Here is a 26,030-nt window from a genome sequence, read left to right on the forward strand (position 1 = left end):
TTGTTTTTAAATTCTATTTCCATACATGTCTTCTTTTTTTACTTACTGCCCCTCAGTGCTTTTTTCTGGCATACTCAAAATGCAGATTCTGCAATAGTTACTGAACTCATTCTTCTGCTTTTCCTCATGAATTCCTGGTATTATCACCTTTCCTTTTGCTCAGCACTATTTGTAATCCTGCTGAATGGCTTCTGCCATTACATTTTGTGCATACTTGCATCAGGCTCTGCAGTGATGTCACTCAACAACACTTTTTTTTTTAAGCTTTCTGACCACTAAAACTTTTCATAAGAATGTCAAAATCTGTTCTCCCTCCTTGTACTGAAGGATTTGTTTCATCTCTGCTCCATTTGTTGAACGGCTCTTCATAACATTCCTTCTGTTGGTCATTAGTTGTCAGTCTGTACTCATCTTTGTCTTAACTCAAATGTCTGAATCCTTTCTTTTATCCATTGATACCCTCCCCATGTTGCATTCAGGGTTTTTAATGTCCAAGCTCCATGCTGCTCTCTTCTCTCTGATCACTGGCCAGGGTGGTGGTGCTTAGACTGTCCTCTCCCTTCCTATTCTTCCTCAGCCTCCTCCTCTGGTTGCTGTGGCTCACCTTTACCTCTTCCCTCATTCAGATCTGAGCCCTTCCCAGACTGTTTTGCAGAGGTGCCCATGAGCAGTAATCATGGACTTTGGGTTTTTCTCTGTGTTTGAGCCACTTGAATACCTTTGGGTTTTCCTCAGTTTTAGAAAAGTCTGGTAAGGAGCTACCACACTCCCCACAGCAGAGGAAACTTCCCAGGAGCATACTGGCACAAACTTCCCAAAATAGCTAATACCTTTACCTGGAGGAATCCACAGACAATTTAGGTGGCCCAGTGCATCACTGAAATGTGGCTGAAAAGTGCCCAGCAGTGGTATTCAAATCCAACACCACCAGAAAAACACATGAACACTGGTGGATGCATGCCAAAACCTTCATGCAGGCTTCTAATTTTAGGTTTTAACCTTTCCAGTGCCCTGAAGAAGCCTTCAAAATCTCCAGAATCGCAGACCTGTTTGGAAAACATTGGCCTAAATGCTTTACAAGTACTTTACATTGTTAAAAAAGTATTAACAAAGCTTTATAGAAATGAGTAACCTTTAATAATTGGTTCCAGCTTCTCAGGCAGCGTGCAACTGCTTATTTTGAGAGAAATGCTTGGCGCAGCTTGAGAAAGAACAGCCAATGCCCCTGCTAGCAGAGGAATGAAGAGCAATAGGATGTAGTGGCAACTCAAGTATCTTTAATTTCAGACATCCTTGGTGACGTTGGCTTTCAGAACTGGAAGTGCCTGGATGTGACCACATGCATACATGAGCACATTATGAAATGATTGATTGCTCAATGAGTATTTTTAATTAGTATTTTCTTTTTAAATGCTCCGTTTCCCCTCTTCACTCAAGATATTTATGCCACGTGCAGTTTTCATTGGAGTAAACATAGTGCCTTCAGACAGCTCTTTCAATCCAGTGCAGGGGTATCTTGATCCTGTTTTGATTTTTTCCTTCCTCTGACTCATTCCTTTAATCCTGGTTATGTCTTCTCAAGTGAACTCTACTTACTCATATTGACCCCAAGAGTTACAGACGCAAGGAACCAGGGCAGACAAGAGGATATAAAGGATAAGAAATCTATTTTAAGCAAAACATTTTTCTTAGGTTATACACTTTTAGATTTAATGTCTTTGTAACAAGATCTCAGGTTACTAATATTTCCTATATTCAGTGAGTGAAATACATTACTGCAACAGACCTGTATTTTACGAGGTGAACTTGCTGCTGATTTTCTCTTTGCTGTTTACGCTGCTTGGGGCCCTTCTTGCTTTTCCAGGTAGAGGATGAGAAATGGACTGAATGCTCTCACTTCTAATGGAAGTCAAGCAGTTCTGAGTTTTAGTTCTGCAGGAAAATAGTTGGGAGTTTCAATTGTTTAAGATCTATGTGAAAACAATTTACATAGCAAAATCAATTGCTATTTTCAGAACTCAGCATTTTAATTTTTAATTAATAATTCTAACTGTTTTGCAAAGCTGCAATTTACCTCACCCCAGGAGAAATCAGAGCTTGTTTAGCCTATGAAAATCTGAGCCTACTTTGCTCTGCAGTCCAGAGCACACACTGCTCCTCTTCAAGTTTCAGTGGCAGAGCACAGTCAGCTGCTGCCAAGAGCACACGGCTGGGTGCGCTTCCTGGGAATATCCTGGGGTCAGAAGACAGGGGAGGTTCACCAAAAGGTAAGTATATATTATGCCTGGGACTGATATCCAACATTCAGGAGAGCAAAGTAGCGGGGAGCTAATAGAAGAACTTGTATTTCTTCATTTCCCTTGGCTGTAAGGGGCCAGAGGGGGAGGTCATCCTTCTAGGAAGGAGAACACAGCCGGTTACCTGCCCACATCAGCTCCACGGCGTTGCATAAGGCTCCATTGAGTACCAGGTAATGATCTTAATTTAATCATGCACGTCCCTGGTCCCTGCCCTCGCCTCGCTACTCTGCATTATGGGCTTGCAAGTTTGCTTATGCTAAAGGGCAGAACAAAAATAAATTTCCATACTCCCAGGCATGTTCCATCAGCCTGTGTTGGAGCATGGGCCAGTGTCCAAATACTTTGGATATGAAGTGAATTTGGGCTCCAGGACAGGCTCAGACATGCTCATGAAATTGCAGGGCGATGACACCAGGGTCCTGCTTTTATATTTGCAGTTGACTGGCTGCCACCACTGGGACCCCCAGCTGTGACAGCAGAGCTCTCTCTTAAGTGTCCCAGCTTAAAGATAACCTTAGCTTTCCGTGGTCAGCAGGGACAGGGACACCCTGTTTTGTGTTACTGTTGAAGAGGAACTGGAAATTCTGAAATAATTGGGTGGAGCTGTAGCTCAGGTAGACAAAGATTCTATCTTGGTTAATTTTTTTCATGTAATAGTTCTTGTTTTGGTCGTGTAGGCTGAACACCCACCCCAAGAGAGGGTGTTGTTTTCAGTCTGGGAGCCGGCTGGAGGGGTTCGGTAGGGCTCGGCAGAGCCGGCACAGGGGACGGTCCCGCTGGAAGGTGCCATCCCCACGTAACCGCTTGCTTCGATGCACCTGAAGCTTCTGCTCGCTCCCGGGGCGGGGTGGCTCGGGTGTGGGGTACGTGCTGTGTGCTCCCCCTGGCACCGCGGGGGCGTGCTCCCGCTCCCGGCGAAGGGACGGCGATGGCGACGGAAGCAGCTACTGCTCCGAGACTCTCCCATGGCCGGGCTCCCCCCGGGGCGTGGAGGCCGCCCTGCAGTGGGGCCGGCTCCGGGTGGGGCGGCAGAACTACAGCTCCCAGGGCCGCGCGGAGCGGTGACATCATGTGCGGTGGCTCGGAGGTCACATGCCCCGCCAGCCCCTTTGTTTTGAGCGGCGCTGGCAGCGCGACCGGCGGCGAAGAGGCCCGAGCGCGCTGCACCGCACCGCACCGCACCGCACCGCACCGCTCCGCGCCCACCCACCCGAGCCCACCGAGCCCGACCCCGGCGGCTCCCGCGGGGCGTAGCGCGGCAGGGCGCGCTCCCGGCTGTGAGTGCGGGGCGACGGGACGCGCCCCCGGCGGGGAGGGAGAGGGCTGCGGTGCCCCACGGCGGGCCGGGAACCCCCGGGGAAGGCGCGGAGGCCACCGCGGGACAGCCGGGGCGCAGGGCCGAGACGCGGGGTAGGCCGGCACCGTTAGTCGCCGCGGAAGGGACAGCGCGCCCGGGGCTCTACTGGCAGCGCGCGGCGGCGGTGGCACGTTGGGGGAGGGCTGTGGGCAGCGCCGGAGCCCCGGGAGCCGCGGCGGTGCGGGTCCTGCGGTGCTGCTGTTGTTGCTGCTGTTGTTGTTGCTGTTGTTCCCCCCCAGCCCCGAGCGGCACCGGCGGGCGCTACACTCCGGCCCCGCCGGGCAGAGCGGGCGGGGGGCGCGCGGAGCCCCCGCGCCGCCCGCGGCCGTTTCGTAACGCGGGTCCGCGCGAGCCCCCCGAGCCCCCCGCGGGCGCGGATTGGCCGCGCGGGCGGGCGGGGGCGGGGCCGCGGGCGCGGATTGGTCGGGGCGCGGGGGGCCGGCGGCGGCCCGGGGTGAAGGTGAGCTGGAGGGCGGGACGGGAGGAGCCATTTTGTGCCGCCGCCTCCGGCCGCGCTTTCCTCGGCTCGTGTCGCGTCCGGTGCCGCGTTGTTCTCTGCGGGAGCGGCTGCAACGCCCTGGGATGGAGCCGCCGCGGCTCCCGCGGGCGCCCTGCCAGGCTGGGCGCGGGCGGCTCCGTCCTGCAGCTCCGTTCTGCAGGTTCCCGGTCGCTCGGGCGGCCGGGCCGTGCTCCAGCCCGGCGGGCGCTGGCCCGTGTCGGATGTGCTGGCATCTGGCTGAACCCCGGAGCCCTGCGAGCGCTGTGGCCGGGGCTCAGGCTCGCGTTTGGTTTCGTAAAATCTGAAATACGTGCAAGAACGACAGCGATACCAAAGGGGAAGGATTGGGACTTTTTACTGTTTCTTCCGCGTACATGGATAATAGTACGCAGTGTGCTTTTTTTTCCTCCTTTTTCCCCCACTTTTTTTTCCCCTCTGAGGGACCTTTTGGTTTACAGAACGGTACATAAAGTGTTCTGCAGTTTCAGTGTGTCCCTTTTCAGTGCTTGTTTTTGTTTTGTTTTACTTAATAATCATGATTCTCATGTCCAAATCGGTTCCTGTTTTTTGCTGGGTGACTTTTGAGGGCAGTTAAGGTTTTTTTGTGTGTGTCACTAGCTCGGATTACTATTGAATTTTGACATTCTTTTTAAAAATGAAGGTAACATTAGAATAAAAAACTGCTGCAGTTCAGCTAACTCTTCCCATGCCAGTCAGTTCGATCACTGAATTCTTGTTTACAAGTTAATCGGTATTCTTAAAGACTCATCTTAGACACTCAAATCCTCAATATCCCCTGTAAAACAAGAATTTTTATTTAAAAAAAACCCCAACCTTTAAAACCAACTTCTTGGTCTTTTTCATATCACAAAGAAAGATGAAGGAAAACTAAATGTTGCGTTTATTTTTTGTCACAAAAAGTTTCCAAACGAGAAGAGCAGGTGCTGAGGTTCGCGGGGCTGCTGCAGGGCTGGGTTCTCTCTCCTCTGGGTGACCGCGCACCTGAGGCGCAGCGACCGCCCTGGCTCCCCTCACCAACTCTCGGAACCGGCCCAAGCTCAGCTGCAGCTCCCAGGCCTCGGGGTCAAAACCCCGTTGCCGTGGCTGCGTTTCCTTTCCGGGGAGTGCTCGGGTTACTCGTTACCCACGGGGGTGCTGCTGGCTCGGCCTTCCCAGCGCCTCCTTTTCTCCCCTCACAGGCGGTCAGCGGTGGGCACGGCTGGACATCACCTCCCCGGGCAGGCACAGAAGGCCAGCGCAGCCTCAGGTACTCGGAGAGCGCAGCCCCAGGGCGAGCTCGGGCACACCTGGGGACAAGGTGTCGCCGAAGGGCCTCGCTCCGGTGACACACGGGTCACAGAAAGCCGGCTGCTGGCACAGCTGTGGGTGAAGGGACAGGGGTAACATGCACCACGGTGTAGCAGCAGAGGAAAGAGGGGTTCGGTGCAACGCAAAAAGTATTTTGCGTAAGAGGATTTACTGATAGAAGGTGTCGGGGCAAATGTTTTACCGACTTCTACTTGCCTCTGAAATGGGCTTGCAGGGTAATTCTGAGGAACAGCTTGTGTAGACAAGCTTACAGATGGTGTAGGTGAAGGAAATAGAGGAACCTGAACTCGTGGTGAACCCAGCTTAACTCAGAAATACGTGTCTCTGAGGTAATATCCGTATCAGATATCTGTGTTTGGCAAGCATTTTTAGAACCTGTTGATTGGAAGTGTGGTTTGTTTTTCCTTTCCAGTTTTTCAAATGGACACTCTGAAAGCTTAAGATCCATCCTTGTTGACCCTTGCTCAGACAAGCAATCCAGTAGATTTTTGTATTATTTTTTTTTCTTTGACCAAATAATTCCCAGTACTTTCCTTTGGGGGGAAAACAAAGTATTTTTCTTTTGCTTTGTTTAAACTTACTGAAGAGATCTGAGTGTTAAACTCTCTGAATGACTGGTGTTTTACAGTGCAGAGTCTGTAGACAGGTAAGGCATGTAAGTACCTCTGCATACAGAAAAGGTGCAAATAGGTTTGCACTGCTGTGCTTCCCCTGTTTGCACAATATCCAGCTCAGCCTCAGGCACAGGTTCCCCTCTGCCTTTCCCACTTTGGCAGCTGGAAGGTGACATTTTAAAACTGCAAGATTTGCAGGAAGGCAACACGTATATGTGATAGAGCTGAACACGTGATGCTGTTACTGATAGGCTTGTGAAATTGTTTTGCTGAGGCAAAGCTGCAGAAGTAATTAACTGGACAGAAATTTAAGGAAAGCACATTTAAAAACAGTTCACTCTGCAATGAAGTGGAGTTCTTTTTCCTTTTTAGTATCTTGTTTATGAATTTACGATATTTATCCCCTTGATTAGTTTTTACTCTGGATTTTTTTCATTCTTCCATTTCTTTAAACCATTAGGACATTAAAAAAAAAATCATTTGCTGACCACTAATTTTGTGATGTTCCAAGCATGAAGAAGACATTGCTTCCTTCGGTGAGCAGTTGTAACCCAGAGCCCTTGTTTCTGGTTATTAATGATTGCATAATACAGTGCTGTCTTAACTTCTCATGTGATGAGAAAGATATCATCTTGAAGGATTTTTACTTAGTTGTTGTGTTTTGCCCTTTAATGCAGAGTCAGGGTCTTGCTTCTCATTTCAGGCTAACTTTATTTGGAAAAGGTCCATTAGCTTTTGTGAAATTCACCTGATTTAAATCTGTAATGCTGGAATCCAGCCTTCAGTGTTTCTATTTATATTTGCAATGTTTTATTTCCCTTTGCTGCTGCTGCTTTGTTTGTGCCCACTTTCTCGTGCTAGAAGTACCTAGTTAGGTGCAGATGAAATTCAGTGTTGGGGTAGGATTTTGGCTGGTGAGGTGCTGGGGGTGGTTGTTGATGCTGTTTTCTATCATTCCTGTGTCATTCCAGGGTGAAGTGATTGTGCAATACATGGGATAGAATGTCAGCCACAGATCAGATTGTCCATTTGTGCCTCGTTAGTCTCTCTGAAGCAATCAGTTATTAGATAGGCTCATTGCAACAGTGTTTTTCAGGCATCAAAGTGACAACTGGTCCTATTTTAATGTCAAATTAAGAATTTTGCAGGGTAAGTGAGCCCCAGAGCAAGAATCTACCTTGTAAATTTGTGTAAGAAACTTTACTGGGAGCATGATACTTCTAGAGCTTGTTTTCTCAATGAGTGAAGGTACAGCCTACATTCTTTCCTGGCTGTTTGTTCAGATGGTGCCTTTTAAAGGTGCTGTGTAAAAAGGCTGTTTAAAAAAAGCACGTTCATTGTGTTCTATATTAAGTGATGACGTGGCCAGTCTGGGACTGGGTAATTGCAGCTCTGAGGATGGGAGCTCATCAGGAAGTGAAGTTGCCGTGAGGAGCTGGTGTTTCCTGACTGTGTATTCAGGGAAACTGAATAAAACCTTGGGAGGCATGAAAAAAATTTCCGTAAACTTTAAAATAATTCCGTTTGTGGCCTTGTAGTTGTACAAATAATTATTACAAGCATTTGGAATTGTACCCAGTGCCTGGCCTGAGCGGGTGCTTTGCCAGCCTCTTGCTACCTCAGTATGTCTTGGTGTACATTCATCCAGGTTGTTTTTAAGCTCAGGAGAGGCAAAAAGCCCTGTTGTTGTTGCTCCCACTTCCTGTAGCATGCACTATTTGCAAAGTCAGCTGCATTTTCTTCACCTACACACTTTGGCATATGCAAACGTGTTTGATTTTGCAACTTCAGTGCTCTGATAATGTGTGTGTTTGCACACTGGGAGGAACCTTTACACTTGTACTTGAAACTGGAAGGTGTTCAAGCAAAAACTTCTGCTAGTAATTATTTGTCAGTAGTGCTTTGGAAACAGAAGATCTCCTTGTCCTCAGCAAGTTGTCCTTTTGTTCATGTTTCTGGTAGTTTTACACAAAAAAATGTAGTTCATCTTTCATTCTGTTTTGTTTGAATCATAGATTATCAGTGAACTAATTTTTAGATGTTAGGAATGACCAGGTAAAAACTTAAGGTCAAGGTTGCTTGTTGAGATCATTATTTAACACTAGTGTCACGAGACTTCATTATGATAGACTTCATAAGGAAAATGGAGTGGTTACTCAAATAAATTTTTGCTTTTAGAATTTCAGTCTCCCCACGCCCCCACTTTTTGACTAGTGCTGTTATATTAGTACTTTGGAGGCTCCAGTTGAAATGAGGGTCACACTGAAAAAAGGGAAAAGTTCAAGCTCTGGATCATTATCTGGGAAATCTTTGGCTTCTGTCAGCCAGATGATTAGCTGGAGCTGAGATCTTGAGATCTTTTTATCTTGCACACTAATGCAGTACCAGTGATGCTGGGACATTCAGAAATTGTCACCCAGGAGAGCTGTTTTCTGGGTATATTTTGCATTTAACACTTGGCAGTGCTACAGTGCCCTGAGTGAGGTGCACACTAATTTCCCCTGTGCCACCTCCAAGAAAGGTCAACAATTTCACCAATTATTAGAGTGAGCAAGCAAGTATCTTGTCTAGTTCCTGTGATGAAGCTAAGAGTGTGCCAGACTGAACACTGAGTTGTTTTAATTTTTCAGACCATTCCACTGAGAAGGAGAGCCTCTGCAAGTTTTTCTCAATGACTCTATAGCCAACTGATGTAACAATGGTACTAATATTGGGACGCAGACTGAATAGAGAGGATAGCGGGATACGAGATTCCCCTGCAACCAAGCGGAAAGTTTTTGAAATGGACCCAAAATCGTTGTCAGGCCCTGAGTTTTTTGACTTCTCCTCGGGCTCATCCCACGCAGAAAGCATTCTCCAGATCTTCAATGAATTCCGAGACAGCCGGCTGTTCACAGATGTCATCATCTGCGTGGAGGGCCGCGAGTTTCCGTGCCACCGCGCCGTGCTCTCGGCCTGCAGCAGCTACTTCAGAGCCATGTTCTGCAACGACCACCGGGAGAGCAGGGAGATGCTGGTGGAGATCAACGGCATTTTTGCCGAAGCCATGGATTGCTTTTTGCAGTACGTGTACACAGGCAAGGTGAAAATCACCACGGAGAACGTGCAGTATCTCTTTGAGACGTCGAGTCTGTTCCAGATCAGCGTTCTGCGCGACGCCTGCGCCAAGTTCCTGGAGGAGCAGCTGGATCCTTGCAATTGCCTGGGCATCCAGCGCTTCGCAGACACGCACTCGCTCAAGACGCTGTTCACCAAGTGCAGGAACTTCGCGCTGCAGACTTTTGAGGATGTGTCCCAGCACGAAGAATTCCTGGAACTGGGGAAGGACGAGCTTATTGATTACATTTGCAGCGATGAGCTGGTGATTAGTAAGGAGGAGATGGTGTTCGAGGCCGTGATGCGCTGGGTGTACCGTGCGGTCGAGCTGCGCCGGCCGGTGCTCCACGAGCTCCTGACGCATGTCAGGCTCCCGCTCCTGCACCCCAACTACTTTGTTCAGACTGTGGAGGTGGACCAGCTGATTCAGAATTCCCCAGAGTGCTATCAGCTGCTGCACGAAGCCAGGCGGTACCACATCCTTGGAAATGAGATGATGTCTCCCAGAACTAGGCCACGCAGGTGAGGAAATTATTTTAACCTTTTTTTCTGCAGAAGGACATAATTTGATGTACAGATGTTTGATACATGCATGCCTGGAGAGCAGTCTCTTACAGATTATTTTACTTTGCTAAATTCTGGAGATGCTGCATTTATGCTTCTGTACTTCCCCACATGCATGTGTCGCGAGAATGTGCATAAATTAGTCTTTTGCACAGAGCACTTTTTGCTCTAAAAAAAGGTAAGTGAAGTTGTATTACCTTGCAAGTAAAATAGTTTCTTAAGGTTAATGTTTGCTAGGGGAGATCTTAAGGTGCTTCATATAATAGCAGTGTCTTGAAGAGAGCTCGCTTGTGCTGTGGCAGGTGAACCAGCTTTCTTTTGGTAACAAAGTCATGTAAATGTACAGCACACCACAAAGTATGTGGATGGGGTATTATGTATTCAGAGCATTTCCTTGCTGCATCACAAATATTTTACAGATGGAGTAGCACATGTATTTGTAATAGACAGGAGAACAACAGGTTCTGAACTGTAAAGAAACCAAATATTGTATTTTTAAAGAATCGTGAAACAATTCCTGAAGTATTTCATGCTCATTTGGTGACATTTTAATAATTCAGAATTGCTGCTGCTTAATAATGTGTTACACAAATAGGTGACTGAGGTTGCAAGAAGAAATGAGGAAGAATCCATTAGTGGCATTTATGAGCAATAGCTATTATGATTCTTCTTTTCCTTAAAAATATTTTCCCAGCCTCCTGTCAACGATAGTAGAGACGATAGTTTATAGTTAACTGCAGCTGATTTTAGCAGTTTTTTTCTAAAATATGTTCCATTAGGGTGATGCAGTGATGGTCTAGACAAACAGATTGTGTTAGGAGTTACTCCTCTTTGTTTACTCTTACTCGTATGTGGTTGCTCGACAGTGACTGTGCAAGGAACCTTTATTTTTTTGGCGGGTATTAAAGGCTTGCCTAAGGGGGAAAAAACCTCTTGGCAGTGTTTGTCTTGTTAGTGGCTTTCCAGTCTTCAGTCCTGCCTTGAGAGAAGAAACTCAAAGTCCCTGCAGCCCTGCTCCCACCCAGGCTTTCTGAGCTGTGTGCTGCACTGGAGGGTCTTTGCAAGTGTTTGGGAATTGCTACAGTGGTTGTTTCTGGGCCAGAGGGAGGGACCACGGGAATTCAGACAGTTGGAGGGGGCTGCAGGCTGTAGTGCTTTGTTTTGTGTTTGTTCTGCTTTTCTTACTCAATTGCCTGAGGAAGGCAAATACACTCACAGGTTCTGTCACTGTTGGGGAGGTATGTGCTTGAAATCCTGAACATCCGTGGAGTGGGGCTCCAGTTTCCAAATGAAGTGCCTTGCCTAATACAGGTGATTTCTGAAGCCGAGGGGTTTGTTGGTTTTACTGCTGAGTTTATTAAACTGCAGTGGGAGATTGAGTAGGTAGGAGCAAGAGAAGTCATTTACAAAGAGAAAAACTGGCTGGTGTCCCAGCAAGAATTTTTCCCCTTTTCTATATTACATTCATGGAATAGTTCTTTGTAATTTGTTTCTGTTGTCTGTTTGTTTCTGTTGCCTGTAGCAAAAAGAGATCATGTTTTAAAATAGTTAAAAAGGGGAAGGTTCCTCTTGCCCCATGTTTTAATCCCACCTTCTCTGGGCATTTTGGGGGGCTTTGGGGAGGGGAGGGCAATGGAGAGCTCTTTTCCTTTTTTCCTGCCTTCCTCCAATGTCTTTTCTATATAAACTGTTTCTAAAAGGAGACAGGAGACAGGATAAAAAATTCCCACACCAGTGCTTTTACTGAAACTTTGGGATATAAACTGTGATCAGTTGTATGGATATGGATGCACCCGTGGGTGAAATAGGTTCTACTTGTTTTTTCAAATAACATTGCAATTCAGGTTGTTGGGTTTTTTTTTCCTTTTTGAAGCTAGTGAAGAGTTACCTGTAGTAAATAAAAGTTTAAAGTGTGGCATAACTGTTCTCTTTGCTACTAAGGCATCCTTGACAAATGCAGGTCTTTCTGAGAGAGCCTTGCAGTTATGGACTTGCAAGGACACAGTGACATCTTGAGGCTGTCCCTCCTGCTCCTTATAAGCCTGGCCTGTCCCTCCTGGTTGTATTGCACTCCAAATCTCCAAGCTGAGACCAAGCAGTGAGCAGTAAATCACTTCCACACCCAAAACTGCAGGGGCTCTTCCTGCTTTATCTTCAGACTTTCATCAAAGCTGCTGTTAAGCTGTGTGATAACAATACCTGAGTGTGCTCTTTAACCAGAAATTAGGATGTTTATACATTTTAACATGTCCTTTTCAGTTGCCTTTGGAAAGCCTTAAAGTAGTCCCTTATTTTTCCCACTTGGAGATGGGTTTCTACTTCACATTTTGTCTGCTACCTCATTTACTACCCAAAACTGATTTAGCAGTGAGGAAGAAAAAAGTAGTGATTTACCAGAATTTCTGTAGTTTGTTTGAATTTCTGTAATTTGTTTTCTGAACTTGACATGTTTTTGAATGTGATCTGTTTGAATTACCACAAGTTCTTTTGTCCTGCTCTGCCTGTGCTGGTCAAGAGGTGTGTGTGGAGCACAGGACCCCTGGAAAGCCTGCTCTTGGGAATGCATGGAATTGTGTGACACTGTTGATTGACTTCCACTCCCTTTTTTCTATTTAATGCACCTGTTCTTGGTAGGATAGTATCTCCTAGAATCTTTACAGCCTGTTTTAACACCTGTCTTAGTTTGCTCATACTGTTTCTTCTGAGGGCTACATGAAGGGCTTCCTGTACCACTGGTTGAGGTCACAGCTTTTCCTAACCTTCGTTTAAATATATCCTTAGTTCTTTTTTAGAATTAGCCTTTGCCTGGATGTTCTTTTTGTGTATTCCTACCACATTTTACTTTTTTTTAAAAATGGGTGTGTGCTCTGTCATTTGAAAAAAAAATAAAATATGGAGCTGCACAGTGCAAGACTCATTCAAGAAACTATAATGGAGAAAATTTTTCTTATCTGAAGAAAGAATATGGTCATACAGGTACTAAAATGCTGGGAAAAATTTTTGCTTTCTTTGGATTTGAAATACTCTGCTAAATGAATATTTTCTTGAAAAACTCCATTACAGCAATTCATAAAGAGCTCTCTCTGAGCAAAGTTTTTTAGTTCATTTAGTTTTAAACCAAAGATTGAGAATCTGTCACAGTCATCTTGTCAGTGGGTGAATGGAGGGCTTAATTCTAATTTAGAAAGTAATGCACAGGCAAACCTATTTGTAAGCAGTTAGCTGCTATCTTGCTTCTAAGGCAAATTATGAGTATCTTGCTTTTATGGAAGTTCTTTTCCTGAGTAAGGCTTTGTTGGCACAAGAACTTCCCCTCTCTTACCCTTTGAGAGATTCTTTTCAGAGCTGTTCCTCAAAAAAGCAAAATCCAGTAAACAATAAATACATAGAAACCAGGAAGGAGCATGACTTCAAAGCTGAGCAGCTGACAAGAGTTTCTTCTGCCGGGTTCAGGTGCGTAAGTGCCGTTCCTCAGACACATCTCATTTATCTCATCTTGTAGGATGCTAGCATTTAGCATTGCTTTTGCCTGTTTACAATATTCTGGGTGGAAACATAGATGGAATATTTCAATTTGGTGTGTTGTGACGAGGAGGGAGAAAGGGTTCACGAGTTTCATTCATGATGTTTCAAAACGGGGAAAGCCTGATCAGGATTTATGGGTAAATATGTGCGTAAGTTCATGTTAGGAACTTGAGACAGATCATGCAACTTTTACCTTAAATCCATTCATAAGTCTTTTTTTCTTTGTTTTTGAGAGAAGACTGCAGTACTCAGCAATGACATGAGTGTCTGTTCTATGAGATACCTATTCACAGTGGGATCATAGTACAAAGCACAACACAACAAAAAGGCTCATCAAAAATAAAATCAGTGTTGCAATCAGGTTTGCCTAACTGACAGCAGTCCTTGAAATAACTATGTCAGTGCAAAGTGCTTTAATTTTAAAATGCCCTGAAAAGAAAGGAGTTTGACAAATGCTGACAAGAAATTATAAGTCTGAGAGGAGGAATAAAGGTAGTCACAGTTTGATTTGCACATCAGAGATAGTTGGTTGATTCTCTACATTCAAATGTGCATTAATTTTTGTTAGATCAGTTTTGTTACTGCTGTGAATATAGAATATGTATAATGCAGAAGCATCTGGTTAGTACAAGGATAATCAGTGTGTGGAATAGAACTGAAAAGTCTATTTGGACACATTGCAGACTGTCTAATGCCCGATTTATTCCCACTGAGTTTTAGTTTTTGGTTCTAGGTTTGAATTTTTATTTCAGTATTCCTTAATGTTTCCTCCTGTCACTGCTGTTTTCTGTTTTACTGTGCATTGGCTCTAATGTCTTTTTGGTTTTCCTTATTTTGGTGACTACATTCCTTCTGCTTTTAAACACTTAGAATATTTAGGTGCTGTGAAGTATATTTAATTTTGTAAAGCTCAGGAGGGGGAATGAAGACTGATTTCATTGTGAAACAGATTGTTCATCTCGTTGTCTCCAGCCTGGCTTGAACTCTGTTTCTGACCTATGTGTACAGTCAGAGGAAAAATATTATTATAGTAAAGGCTTTTTACGTTATTTAATTACATGGTTTTTTACATAGAATATTGTGCAGTGCAACTCCACCACTTACACAGGACTCCTGTCAGTGTGGTAACCTGCTGTGTAATCAGACAGCTGGAAATGGTGAAAACCTGTTTGCTAAATGACTCTTTCTTCTATTTTCTTTTTTCATTGTTGTGGAAGTTAAAGTTAAATAGTATTTTTTCTGATTTTCACAGAGTTTTGAAGACAATGTTATTTGGCCTCTATGTACTAATAAACATCTCCTACATCTTAATTTCTGTGTTCACTTTTTTAGATCAACAGGCTATTCTGAGGTGATAGTTGTTGTTGGAGGCTGTGAACGAGTTGGAGGGTTTAATTTGCCATACACGGAGTGCTATGATCCTGTGACAGGAGAGTGGAAGTCACTGGCTAAACTTCCAGAGTTTACCAAGTCTGAGTATGCGGTGTGTGCTCTGCGGAATGATATTCTTGTTTCAGGTGAATAATCGTAAAAAATTCAAGAGTTCTTTCTTCGCTTGGTTGGTTTTTGTTGTGTCCTGTTTGTGGGGTGTGTTTGTTTGGGTTTGCTTTTTAAGTAGTGTGACAGATCTTTGTACTGTGAACTTCCAGAAGCTCAGCTGAAAATCACTTGCTGCTGTGAACACCAGCCCCAGCACAGTCTTACTGTAAACAAAAGACAAAAGTGTTTTCTGGAGTTCTTGTTTGGCATGAATCTGCAGTTTTTTACAGCTGATTCCAGGATATCAATTGTATTTAAAGAGACCAGCTAACAGCTGCTTTGAAATACAGCAAGAGCCTGTGTGCAACAGCAGCTGGGAAACTACAGACAAAATCCCAAGCAGGGTTTTCCCAGCAGCACATTGTCCTTTAGCGAGGGAGAATGACAGGGTGCAGCTGAGGGTTCAGACAGCAGGCTCTTTGTGTTGGTTTAAGCAGAGAAATGGTCTCCTCAGGTGTGTGTGCCTGGGTCCTTTGAACAAAGTGTGAAACCGAGGAGATGCTCACAGAGCGGGCAGAGGAGGGGGTGGGAGGGATGTGCCATGGGCAGGGGACTTCGAGGGTCTCATCTGGGTAGTGACACTACAGGAAATCTGAAGAGCTTGGGCAAAAGCCATTAAAATGCATTCCAACTTCAGGAAATAACCTAGTGTGATCTCAGCTTAATGGGAAAGGAAAGCATGAGGAAAACAACTTACTGTGTGATTTCATCTTTGAAATCCACTGCAAATTACTTTTTCAGCATAATGTATGAATGCTGGTAGATCCTTATTACATCCCAAAAGGGAATATAAAGTTTTCATTGCCCACTCTAGAGGGGCATTTTAGTAGTTAGCATTACTCATTCAATAATTATTCACATTGGTGTATGTTTCATTTTAAAGGTGGAAGAATCAACAGCCGGGATGTCTGGATTTATAACTCTCAACTTAACATTTGGATCAGAGTTGCCTCCTTAAATAAAGGCAGATGGAGACATAAAATGGCTGTTCTTCTGGGTAAAGTAAGAGAAGTATATTTTAATTTTTTTATAGTGGGAATGTTTTCTGTGTATAAGTAAATAGTAAATAATAATCGTAAAAAGTAATACTTAAGTATTACTTTGTATTTCATATCAAATAATTTAAAAAATACATATTTAAAAAAAAAAAATACTTTAAACAATTAAGGCTCCTTGTCAGTCAGACACTACCCATGGGCATAAAAATCATCTTACTGCTCCTTTATTTTTTGGGGTTTTGTTTTTTCATCATTGAAGTGCCTTATTTCCAAGAAGCAATTTTTTGGGAAGCAAAGAAGCATCTGGATTTGCCTGTGCTTCAAAAGTGCTAACAGTTTGTCATTATTAACAGAAACTGATACCACTCTGGATGTCAGCAGTTTTATTTAATGCTTTATATTGAAATTAAACACATGGAGTGTGGAAATGGGAGGTTTTTCTGTATTTTGGAGGCATATATGCCTGAACATAAAACCACTAGTTGGGACTCCCTTAGTGAAAGTTAGAAAAGATGTGCATGTGGTGTCACTTGATCTTCTTAGAGATGAAATGTGCAGCTAAGCAAGCAGAGGGAAGAAGGTAATCACAAATAATGAGGAGCTCTGCTTCCTAAATATGAAAGAAGAGACAAGAAAGTAGAGTTTACAAACTGAGAGGAGGAAATACTTCAGTAAGCAAGTAGGGAAAAAGCAAAATGCCAAAAAAGCAAAGGTAAACTCAGATGGGTGTTTGCTGCTGTTGTTGTTGAATGTTATCTGAAAAAAGAGACATAAAGAGGAATGCCTTTTCTAACAAATGCTATTCAAATAAGAAGTTTCTACTGCAGTATTAATAATACTATGCTATGGCATGTGTTTGCAGTGTCATTCCACATGTGACTGAATGGAACTCTCCAGGGAGTCTTTACCTGTTATTTTTAGACCACATTCTTCTCTCCTCCTGTGTATAATTAAAAAAAGTGAGAAATGTATCCCTTGAGAAACCTAGCAAATCAGCTTTACATTAGTTTAGTTTGCTGTTATTTAAAGGTAATGCCTACTGTAAAGATGAAATAACAGTAGTTTTCACCACTTTGTGCAGGTGTACGTGGTGGGAGGATACGATGGGCAGAACCGCCTGAGCAGTGTGGAGTGCTACGACTCCTTCTCCAATCGCTGGACTGAGGTGGCTCCCCTGAAGGAGGCTGTGAGCTCCCCAGCTGTCACCAGCTGTGTTGGCAAACTCTTTGTCATCGGGGGTGGCCCTGATGACAACACCTGTTCTGACAAGGTCAGTTAGCTCTGTTGGGTTGCATCTTCTATCCACAGCAAACTGGATTGCTGCTTTAAAACCAGGTCCTGCAGGAGATCTGCTTCAACTGGTGTTTTGCTGGATGGAGTGTGGAGTTGTTCTAATACAAAAAATACAGAGTAGAAAACGTTAATTGAGTGATACAGTGTTAGTGTGGTCTTTCTCATGGCTACATTGATTATGTCATTGGCTTCACAAGTTCTGTGAATTCTTAAACGGGAGTGTTTGGAAAACAGTGTCAAATATTGTGCATATGTTTAAGTTATTGATATATGGATCTGCATTTACATTGACTCTGGGTTTTTGGGGAGGCACTACTGCTCTGCCTCTCTTTGTGTAACCTGTGTGGGCATGCCAGGCTGTTCTTCAGTTGGGCTCTCAGTCTGAAGGGCCTGTCCTTGTTTCCAGGTTCAGTCATATGATCCTGATACCAATTCCTGGTTGCTCCGTGCCACCATCCCCATTGCCAAGAGATGCATCACGGCCGTGTCCCTGAACAACCTGATCTACGTTGCTGGTGGGCTCACCAAAGCCATTTACTGCTATGACCCCATTGAGGACTACTGGATGCATGTACAGAATACATTCAGCAGACAGGTAATTACCAATCAAAAACCCATAGACAGCTGAAAGGTAATTTTTGACGTTATCTTGGCATTAAATAAGTGTACATTTGTTTAACCCTGATAGAATTGCATCTCTGATGCCATTCTTGCTTTACCTCTTCATGAGTGTAACACAAAACCTCACAGAAGGGGAAGTTTCTAAACCAGTATCTTTTCAGCTGGGTGTCACTGTTAGACAGTCCAGGCTTTGCTTCTGAGCTGTTACTGTTGAGGAATAGTATAGTGGATTATGATTTCATTGTATAGAAATGACCTTCTGTTGCATGTTTTCGTTTAGACTGAAGGGAGTACTTCCTTATAATTGATTAAAGCCTTTCAGTGTAACAGGGAATACTGAAGGCTGTTTTTACAGTGTGAAAAAGCCCCACTGTACAGTACAGAAGGTGTCTGAATTCAGCAGTGAGAACTCTCTCATTTCCACACATGGGACACCGAGCAGGACTTGAATGTGTCCCCTCAGTAGTGAAGTGTGTGTGCAGCAGTTACATTTCCCCATGGTTTAAAAACACCAATCACATGCTCTATAGTATTACCTTAAGAGAAGTTTGTTTTTTTTTCCCCAGCCTTCCTTCTATTCCTCTGATTTAATCTGTGTTCTCTATTTAACTGAGTATTTTTTCCATGCCTGCTTTTGAGGAAGAAATAAAATCCTATCTCTGTTTCAAGTAAGACAAAGCACACTCTTTTCTCGTGCATTCTTTTTAGTCCTGCCTTTTTCCCTCTCCCCATTTACATCCCTCTTCATTATGTTACTCCTCTAAGGTGCTTCTCCTTGTTCCCATTCTTTGCTTTAATAGTACCTACTGCAGTCTCTCTTCTGAAAACCTTTGTTCTCTCCTCCTTTCCCTATCTCAGATCTTTCAGTGGTAAGTACACTGTTTAGTTGCATTCCATTGTTCCCTTTGTCTGAGTAGTAAAGGCTTGGACCTGAAATAGTCTTTTCTGTAGGCTTGTGCTGCTGCTTTTCCTAATTTTTATGCTTTCTGCACTGTCCCTTTCAGGAGGGAACATTATAGGCCAGGCTGTTTACAAAAGGCGTTTACAGTGCTGCCCTCCTGCACAGGGGCAGACACACGCATAAATCAAGTCTCGTTTTTTTAAATAACCGTGTATTCCCCTTGTGTTTTCTTGCAACAGGAGAATTGTGGCATGTCTGTGTGTAATGGAAAAATCTATATCCTTGGTGGAAGACGGGAAAATGGTGAAGCCACAGACACTATTCTTTGTTATGACCCTGCAACGGGCATTATCACAGGAGTAGCAGCCATGCCCAGGCCAGTATCGTATCATGGCTGTGTGACCATTCATAGATATAATGAAAAAGGCTTTAAACTGTAATTTATATTATTTTTCCTTGAAAAAAGAAGAATGAATCCAGTGGTCTGCTGCAAGACAGACTTTTTAAAGATTCCTGAAGTGGGAACTCCCTGCCTAAGTGTCGTATGAAAATTATATCCTGTGCCTTTAGAAAAAGGGTTAATTTAACTTACCAAACAAGTCTACAAACCTATCCAGAGTTCAGTTATATCTGCTGTGGGCTCTGATATAAGAGCAGGATGTTGTACAGTGGTCGGAAAGTTTGCCTGATGTGTGATTAGTAATTAAAATCTTGAAAGCTTTTTGGGGGAAGTGCCTTCAGCATTTGTGCCTATGTCTTTAAAAGCAATATCTTCAAGGTGTTTCTGGTTCTGCTAATGGGAAAAAATATATAGGCAAGTAAATCCCAAAGAATCGTCTAGGATAACTATCTGCAATTGAAAAAGCTCAGTTATAATTCATATGCATCATTCTTACAAGCAGATTGCTTCTACTACCAACTAGAAATTTGTCAGATCATGCATGGGTTGGAATTTAAAAAACAAAACAAACAAAACCACAAAAAAACAAACCAAAACACCAACAAACAAGCTACAGTGGACAAAATGAGAATCTTTGAGGAATGCTTCCTTCTGAAGGAGAAACTGGTTGTTTGGTGAGCTATTACAACACACTGCAGTGATGACTGTGTAACTTAACCCTGTGGAACTTATTCATAGTGTATCATGATAAATGTCCAGCAAAGATGTACAAGGCTACATGACATGGAAAAACAGTGGGTTCAGTGGCATCACAGTGGCATCTGTGAGGCAAAGTTTGAATCACAGTTTTTACCTTTTTGAATAGTGTGGGTGAAGGCTGAAAGTTACTGGGTTCACTCTTTGCTCACTGCAATGTCTAAACTATTTAAGAAATGAAAGGATGTTGAACTCTGGATTCTCCCAGTTTTCTGAATCACATAAATTACCTGGTGATAGAGGTGGGGATTTGAGTTTGTGCCCTACATCTTATAAATTGGTCTTCTGGATGTCTCATCTGCAGAGATGACAGAGTATCCAGCAAGTAGCTCTTGGCCTTTCTTCAGACAATCACTTACTGTAGCACAGTTAAACTATTGTATAAGCTGCTTGGTCACAGATAAAGAAGTTCTGGAAAGGTCCCTCCTTTCACCAGAAAAATATCTGTGGACCTGTCCATGTAGCCATATGTTTTAGATAATTTTGAAGCCTAGGAAGCACCTGTATTTTGATTCACTCCTGTTATTGGGTTGGAGTTTTTTCAGTAAAGGTATTTTTTTAAGTCCTCCCTAGATTTCTGTCCTAGGACTCCTTATTTCCAGTACATAGTTGTACAGTTGAGGCACAAAGTTCATAAAATCTGAAATAGCACTTGGGAGTTGGAAAATGAATAGGATTGTCTGTGTACCAATTTCCTGTAAATCACCAAAAACCTCAGGAACTGCCTTTCAAAGGAATTCTGAGGACAGCAGCCAGTAGGGAAGTTGGTCAGTGCCAGGGCAGAAAAACTCCATAAAACCCCTTGCAGAGCCAGCCCTGGCCTTGGGGTTCTGGTCTCCGTGCTTGCTCAGGAGAGTGAAAACATGCACCATCTCTGGAATGTTGTTTGTTCCACTGAACTTTCCTCATCTGTTTTCCCAGACTATTTCTTCATGAGATGGAAATTCTGACCCTCAGTGAAGCTGTGCCAAACTGGGAGTCACCATTTTCAGTAACATGGTCATGAGTTTTAAAGAGCACTGGAAGCTGCACTTTGGGATGCATTAACTTGTAACCTCAGGAAAGGACACAAATTTCAGTTTCTGGCTGAATACCAAACTGCTTTGGATAGGGTGGGAATACTGATTAAATATAAATAGTTGGATATCAGTGATTGATCAGGAGGTCAGTCCCTGAGCATGTACATTCACATTGCCCTAAAAAGAAAATCCCTTGGTAACGTAAGACAAATGGATCAGATAAATTAATCCTTTTCTAAGTTTCATCTGTTTCTGCTCACCAGGTTTTACTTTGAAATGGCAATTTCAGTACCTGTGAATAAGTTCTGTTGGTTGCAATGGTAATTGCCCTATAACTGATTTTATGTACTAACAGTGTATATAGCTTCTGCCATCATTGTAAATGAAAATGTCAAAGACTATAGGAGCACTTCATCAGAGATGCAATTTGAAAAATATCCTCCTTTTTCTTTGATTTCCTCTTGTTTGTATTCAGACTTGTAATGTTGTCATGCTATGCTGTTTTTAAACAGTGCTTATTCTGTAGGTGTAGAACAGTAACATTTAATCTGTGTTTATAATACTGCACTACTCTGTAAATAACAAGATACTGCTTTCCATGGTTTTGAAGATTCATTTTACAGTTTAGTTGTCTTTTCTTAACAATTTATGTACTGCTACTGTTACCTATTTTTGAAAATGACAGTGTTTAATGAACCAGTAAATGCAGAAATGTAGATGCAGGAAACTTCTGCTTACAGTTCTTGAGAACCTGTATCAAAGCTGAACAGTTACAGGTGTGGAGCACTGCTAAATTGCAGTTACTTATGCAGTAATTTCTTTAAAACAGGCAGTGAGTTTTTCTTCTTTCTTGTTTACTCTGTAAATAATTTGCACTTATGGCCTGCTCCGTTACAACAGTTATTTTTAGATGTACTAGAAAAGAAGAATTTGACCTTGATTTAATGAAAATGTACCATTTTTCTAGAAGGATGCATTAATTCGGAAGTCGCATTCCTGAGCCACTTGTTCTCCAATGCATTTCACTTACGTGTAGATGGATTCAAAGATTTAACCTCTCACTCTTATCCACATCTAGATGCTTGCAGTTTATGGGCTTGAGCAGCAAGCTGGTTTTATTTTTTTTCCTTTGTCTCAGCTAGGAGAGAAAATTATTAATGTCATCTGCTATAATCAAAATATTTCCATCATAAATGGTAGTAGGTTTGGTAGCTCTAGAGCCCCTGCACAAAGATGTAACTTCAGTCCAGCCATACATATGAGGCCTCAAGCACCTCCAAGTCACACACAAAAAATAAATTCTAAGAATTTTCTTCATTCTGCTAAAGAGAAATGAGTACATATTTTTCTTCTCTATTTTGAGGCTCACTTCTGTTCTTTGCAGTGTGATGTTAATTGAAAAGACAGTTGATGCTTTCTTGCAGCCAGGCTTCTGGAAGGTTCTGAATCACTGATCACTGCAGCACACACAGCCTCTAGCCCTTGGCTTGTGGCTGAAGCATTCCCTTTTACAGCCATCAGCCACAGACCATTGCCTGGTAATCATGGAGTTGTACCTGTAGATTCCCTCCTTGGGAGTGGTTAAGTAGGCATAATTTGTGGAATCTCTTCCATTTTATACTGTGTGTCTGGTATGCATTTGGGGATTGGGCTCTGTGCCTTCCCCTCCAGCACCAAGGGGTCCAGATTGTACTGTTATTTTTTAATTTTGATTGGCACTAATGCAGTTCTTATCAAAGACAGCTTTGTTTGTACTCTGTTGAAGCAGAGATATTAATGCAGATTATGTTGATATGGACCCTTATCATAACTTGCTTAAGCTTTTTAAATAGTATTTTTAACATGTCAAAGTTGTGAGAGAGGCTGATGATGGGGGAAGAGGAAATGCTCACCTGGACAGAGATTCAGAGGAAGCTTTGGTCACCTGTGCTTGAGAGCAAGGACACTACTGCCTGTTCAGTTTCTTTCTCAAAATAGTTGAGTTCACCTCATTATCCTAGGTAAACACTTTGTTTATCCTGTTTTCCTTTGACTTGCTGCAAGGACAGAGTAAGAAGCAAGCCCACTCACTGCCCGAGGCACTGGGGAGTGCTGGTCAGCAGAGCCCAGCCCAGCTCTGAAAAGCAGAGACAGGAAAACGCATTGGAGCAGGTTCAGAGATGGCAGGAGGAGACCCAGAGTGTTTGGGGGCTGTAGTTTGGCTGGGCTTGCTGAAACCAAAGGTGTTCAGGATGCTCATAAGTGTGCAATTCCAGATACTGAAACTCAGGTGGTAAAAATGTTTCATATTTGTCAATTCACAAAACTCAGCTGGAGCAATAAAAATGCAGATATGTTTATGGTCTGCTAGTGGCAATGCTCAGGAAAGCCAGGGCTTCATTTTTCTGAATTGCCCAAATAGGCAAGTAGCTGTGGGGTTCTTTTCTACCATTGAAGATGCAAAACCCAGTGCAAGAGCATTAAGAATCTCACAAGACTCGATCACTGTGAGGCACAACGAATATTTTCATCTGAATGTAATCTCATGTACACAAGAAATTACAAATGATTCGATTTGTTGTGCCCAATTAAGAAAATATGAGCACCATATACTCAGAAAAGGAGCCTACAGGGTAAGATGAGATTCCTAAACAGCAACCTGCTATCTAGTTGGGGGCCAAGCAGTGCTTTGGGTTCTGTAAAATATGTTTAGTACACAAGTTTCTTCAGTATGGAATTATTTCAGATGGTATTAATTAAAATGGATGATGATTGTGTTGGCACTGTGAGCATTGCCACAAACCAGCTGTGACTGTGTTCTGCTCGCTGCCTTTGTGTCATACACAAATTCATGATAATGTTACTGTCCAAGAACTGTAAGCTATTTGCAGGAATATTTTTTTTTTTCTACTGTAGAGATCCAGTCAATGCTGATAATGTTTGTGTGCACATCTGTATGTGAATTATTTTGTAATCATTCTCTAATAGTGCTGTTACAAGTGATGCACATAAAGGCTCTGTGTACAGCTTGTTAATAGTGTAATTAGGGCTTAGTTTGTATGATTAGCTCCAAAGAAAATAATGTGCATTAATTTTGAAAATACTTGTGCCTTGAATTCACCTATATTTTTATCTATTGTGAAAAAGAACTTGGATTACTCCTCCCAGTTTGTTACCTTTATTATGATTGGTCTTACTGTCCAGACTGTTAATGTCCTCCTAGGAAAAATAAATCTTGCCATTCATTAGTTAGAGGAGTTAAACTTCTTGTTTAGAACATGCCTAGAATGCTTCCATTATTACAGTGCTATGGCAGATTTAATCTAGGAAAATCAGTATTTGTTTTTTTTTTCTATTTTTGTTTCCAGCACGCCTCAGTGACAAAGGACTGAGTTTAGTCTTTGATTTCCTGTCCTTAACATGTGCGTTTTCTTGTATTAGTAGCCTCTGTGATATTTCTGAACTCTCTGAAGTCATCAACCTCTTGTTCAAGTTACAGAATATGAAGCAATAATGTGGTGCAGCATGGCAATAAGCAAATCAAGAGATTTGAATGTAATGTACTGTTACTAATTCCATCTGTGTAAATGCTGGACCTGAGTCATTCTCCTTTTGGTGCACCTGAAGCACTTTGGAGTCAGATTCATAGGAACTACTTGGCCATGCAGAGTTTACCTCCTGAACTGTTACTCATATTTTCGCCTGAAATCATATTTTGATTTTCCTTCTTTTGCTGAGGAAAACAGCAGTTTTTATTATTCTTTGCCAGTTCCTTTATTTGCTGAAACACAAAAGCTGTAGTTCCATGGAGAGCTGATCTTGCCCTCAAGAACAGCCTGGTGCAGCACAAACGACATTTGAACAGGAAAGCTCAGACCATTTACTGTGTGCCAGAGTCAATGTAACAGATCTCACATATAACATTAAGGTCTTCAGATTGTGCTGACAGTAGAAAAATTATTTTGTAATGTAGCACAATTGCAATAACACCTGTTATATTTAAATATACTTCTTGCATAATTCTTTAAAGTTTTTTAAAGTTCAGTGTATCTAATAAACATTTGCCTTTTGAATAGTTCACTGTGGTTTATTTAGTTTATAAGAAGTTCCAGGGTGGGGCTTTGTGTTACAAGGAGGAAACTCCCTCCTGGTTTTTTTTGGGTGATTTAACTTGTTGAATTCTGCCCCTTGTGCAGTCTCTCTCCTTTGATCTGTTCTCCTGCCCCCAGTCTAGGTGTTTTCCCTGCTCATCTTTCTGTCCTACCGAGGGGAATAAAGACAAGCTGGAGGCTGCACAGAAGAGTAAACTTGAAAACTGGGAAACATAAAAAGCAGGGGGTGGATGTGAAATATTGGCTAGTCCAGTGTATTGTGATGAGAAGAGAACGTGTGGGAGAATGGATTGTAAAAGAAGAGAGAGTGATGCAGGCAATCTCACCCCATTAATGTGCAGCTGGTGTAGGACAGGTGACCATGCAAAGGAAAAGGAGCAGGGAATGCTCATTTTTATACACCAATCACAAAAGAGTGAAAGGGTGTTACAGATTAGGGAGAAGGCTATAAAGGTTGTACTGGGGGGCAATAAAGTGCTGATGCTTGAAACCATTCATGGTGTCAGCCCTGTGTCCTCTGTCATGAATGGACTCGGAAGGCAAAACCAGCATAGGAAATTGGGAAGAGGTATCAAAACATTGGGAAGGTGACTGGCAAAACATGGGTTGGAAAGAATCCTGTAGGTTTGTTCTCCTAAAATGAGAGGCTTGGCCATCTCAAGAGCAGGGGGTAAGGCTGTGGTAGAGCCCTACAGAAAACGTGGCAGGCCAGCAGTGACTGCTGCAGCTCTACAGTGTGGCCAGGCTCGGGTACAGCCACAATGGCTCTTGCTGCAGTGCCAAAAGCAACTTCCAGTCAAGTTCAGTACTTGCAGAAGCTCAGGCTACTGAAGAAAGAAGTATCTGGGAAAAAAAATAAAAAATTAAAGGGAGTCCAGACTGCAAAGCAATGGAAATATTTTTGAGAGCTGGAAAGCCCACCTTAAGATATTTTAAGTCTTAAACACAGACAACTGGTGGCAGTATTTAACAACAGCTTCTTCCCCTTTCCATTAAGCAGAAATAAAGGAAGAAAATAAAATTGAGCTACATTACAGTCATTTCTAGTGAGCAGGATAGTAATTTAAGAACAGTCTCTGTCAATCTGCCATACTTCAAATCTGTTGCTTGGCAGAAAGAAAGGCTAAT

The 26,030-nt window shown here is 43.0% G+C and overlaps 1 protein-coding gene across 7 annotated transcripts; it reads left to right on the forward strand.

The window, feature by feature from the left end:
- Positions 1 to 1,554: 1,554 nt before the first annotated feature.
- KLHL24 (kelch like family member 24) lies at positions 1,555 to 24,865 on the forward strand. 7 transcript variants are annotated; one of them, XM_014258372.2, is made up of 9 exons: positions 1,555 to 2,267; positions 2,372 to 2,470; positions 5,356 to 5,423; positions 8,730 to 9,717; positions 14,617 to 14,801; positions 15,707 to 15,825; positions 16,903 to 17,091; positions 17,521 to 17,709; positions 18,876 to 24,865. In XM_014258372.2, the coding sequence occupies exons 4-9, from the start codon at positions 8,798 to 8,800 to the stop codon at positions 19,074 to 19,076; spliced, it is 1,803 nt and encodes a 600-aa protein (XP_014113847.1). In that variant the 5' UTR covers positions 1,555 to 2,267; positions 2,372 to 2,470; positions 5,356 to 5,423; positions 8,730 to 8,797; the 3' UTR covers positions 19,077 to 24,865. The 7 variants fall into 7 exon arrangements, with proteins under 7 accessions (XP_014113847.1, XP_014113846.1, XP_005529668.1 ...); XM_014258371.2 differs by lacking the exon at positions 5,356 to 5,423; XM_014258374.2 differs by lacking the exons at positions 1,555 to 2,267; positions 2,372 to 2,470 and adding an exon at positions 4,323 to 4,540.
- Positions 24,866 to 26,030: the final 1,165 nt, after the last annotated feature.

Source organism: Pseudopodoces humilis, chromosome 11 (assembly GCF_049639895.1).
Source record: "Pseudopodoces humilis isolate 2021_Gansu_Grassland_sample_001 chromosome 11, ASM4963989v1, whole genome shotgun sequence".
NCBI lineage: Eukaryota > Metazoa > Chordata > Aves > Passeriformes > Paridae > Pseudopodoces > Pseudopodoces humilis.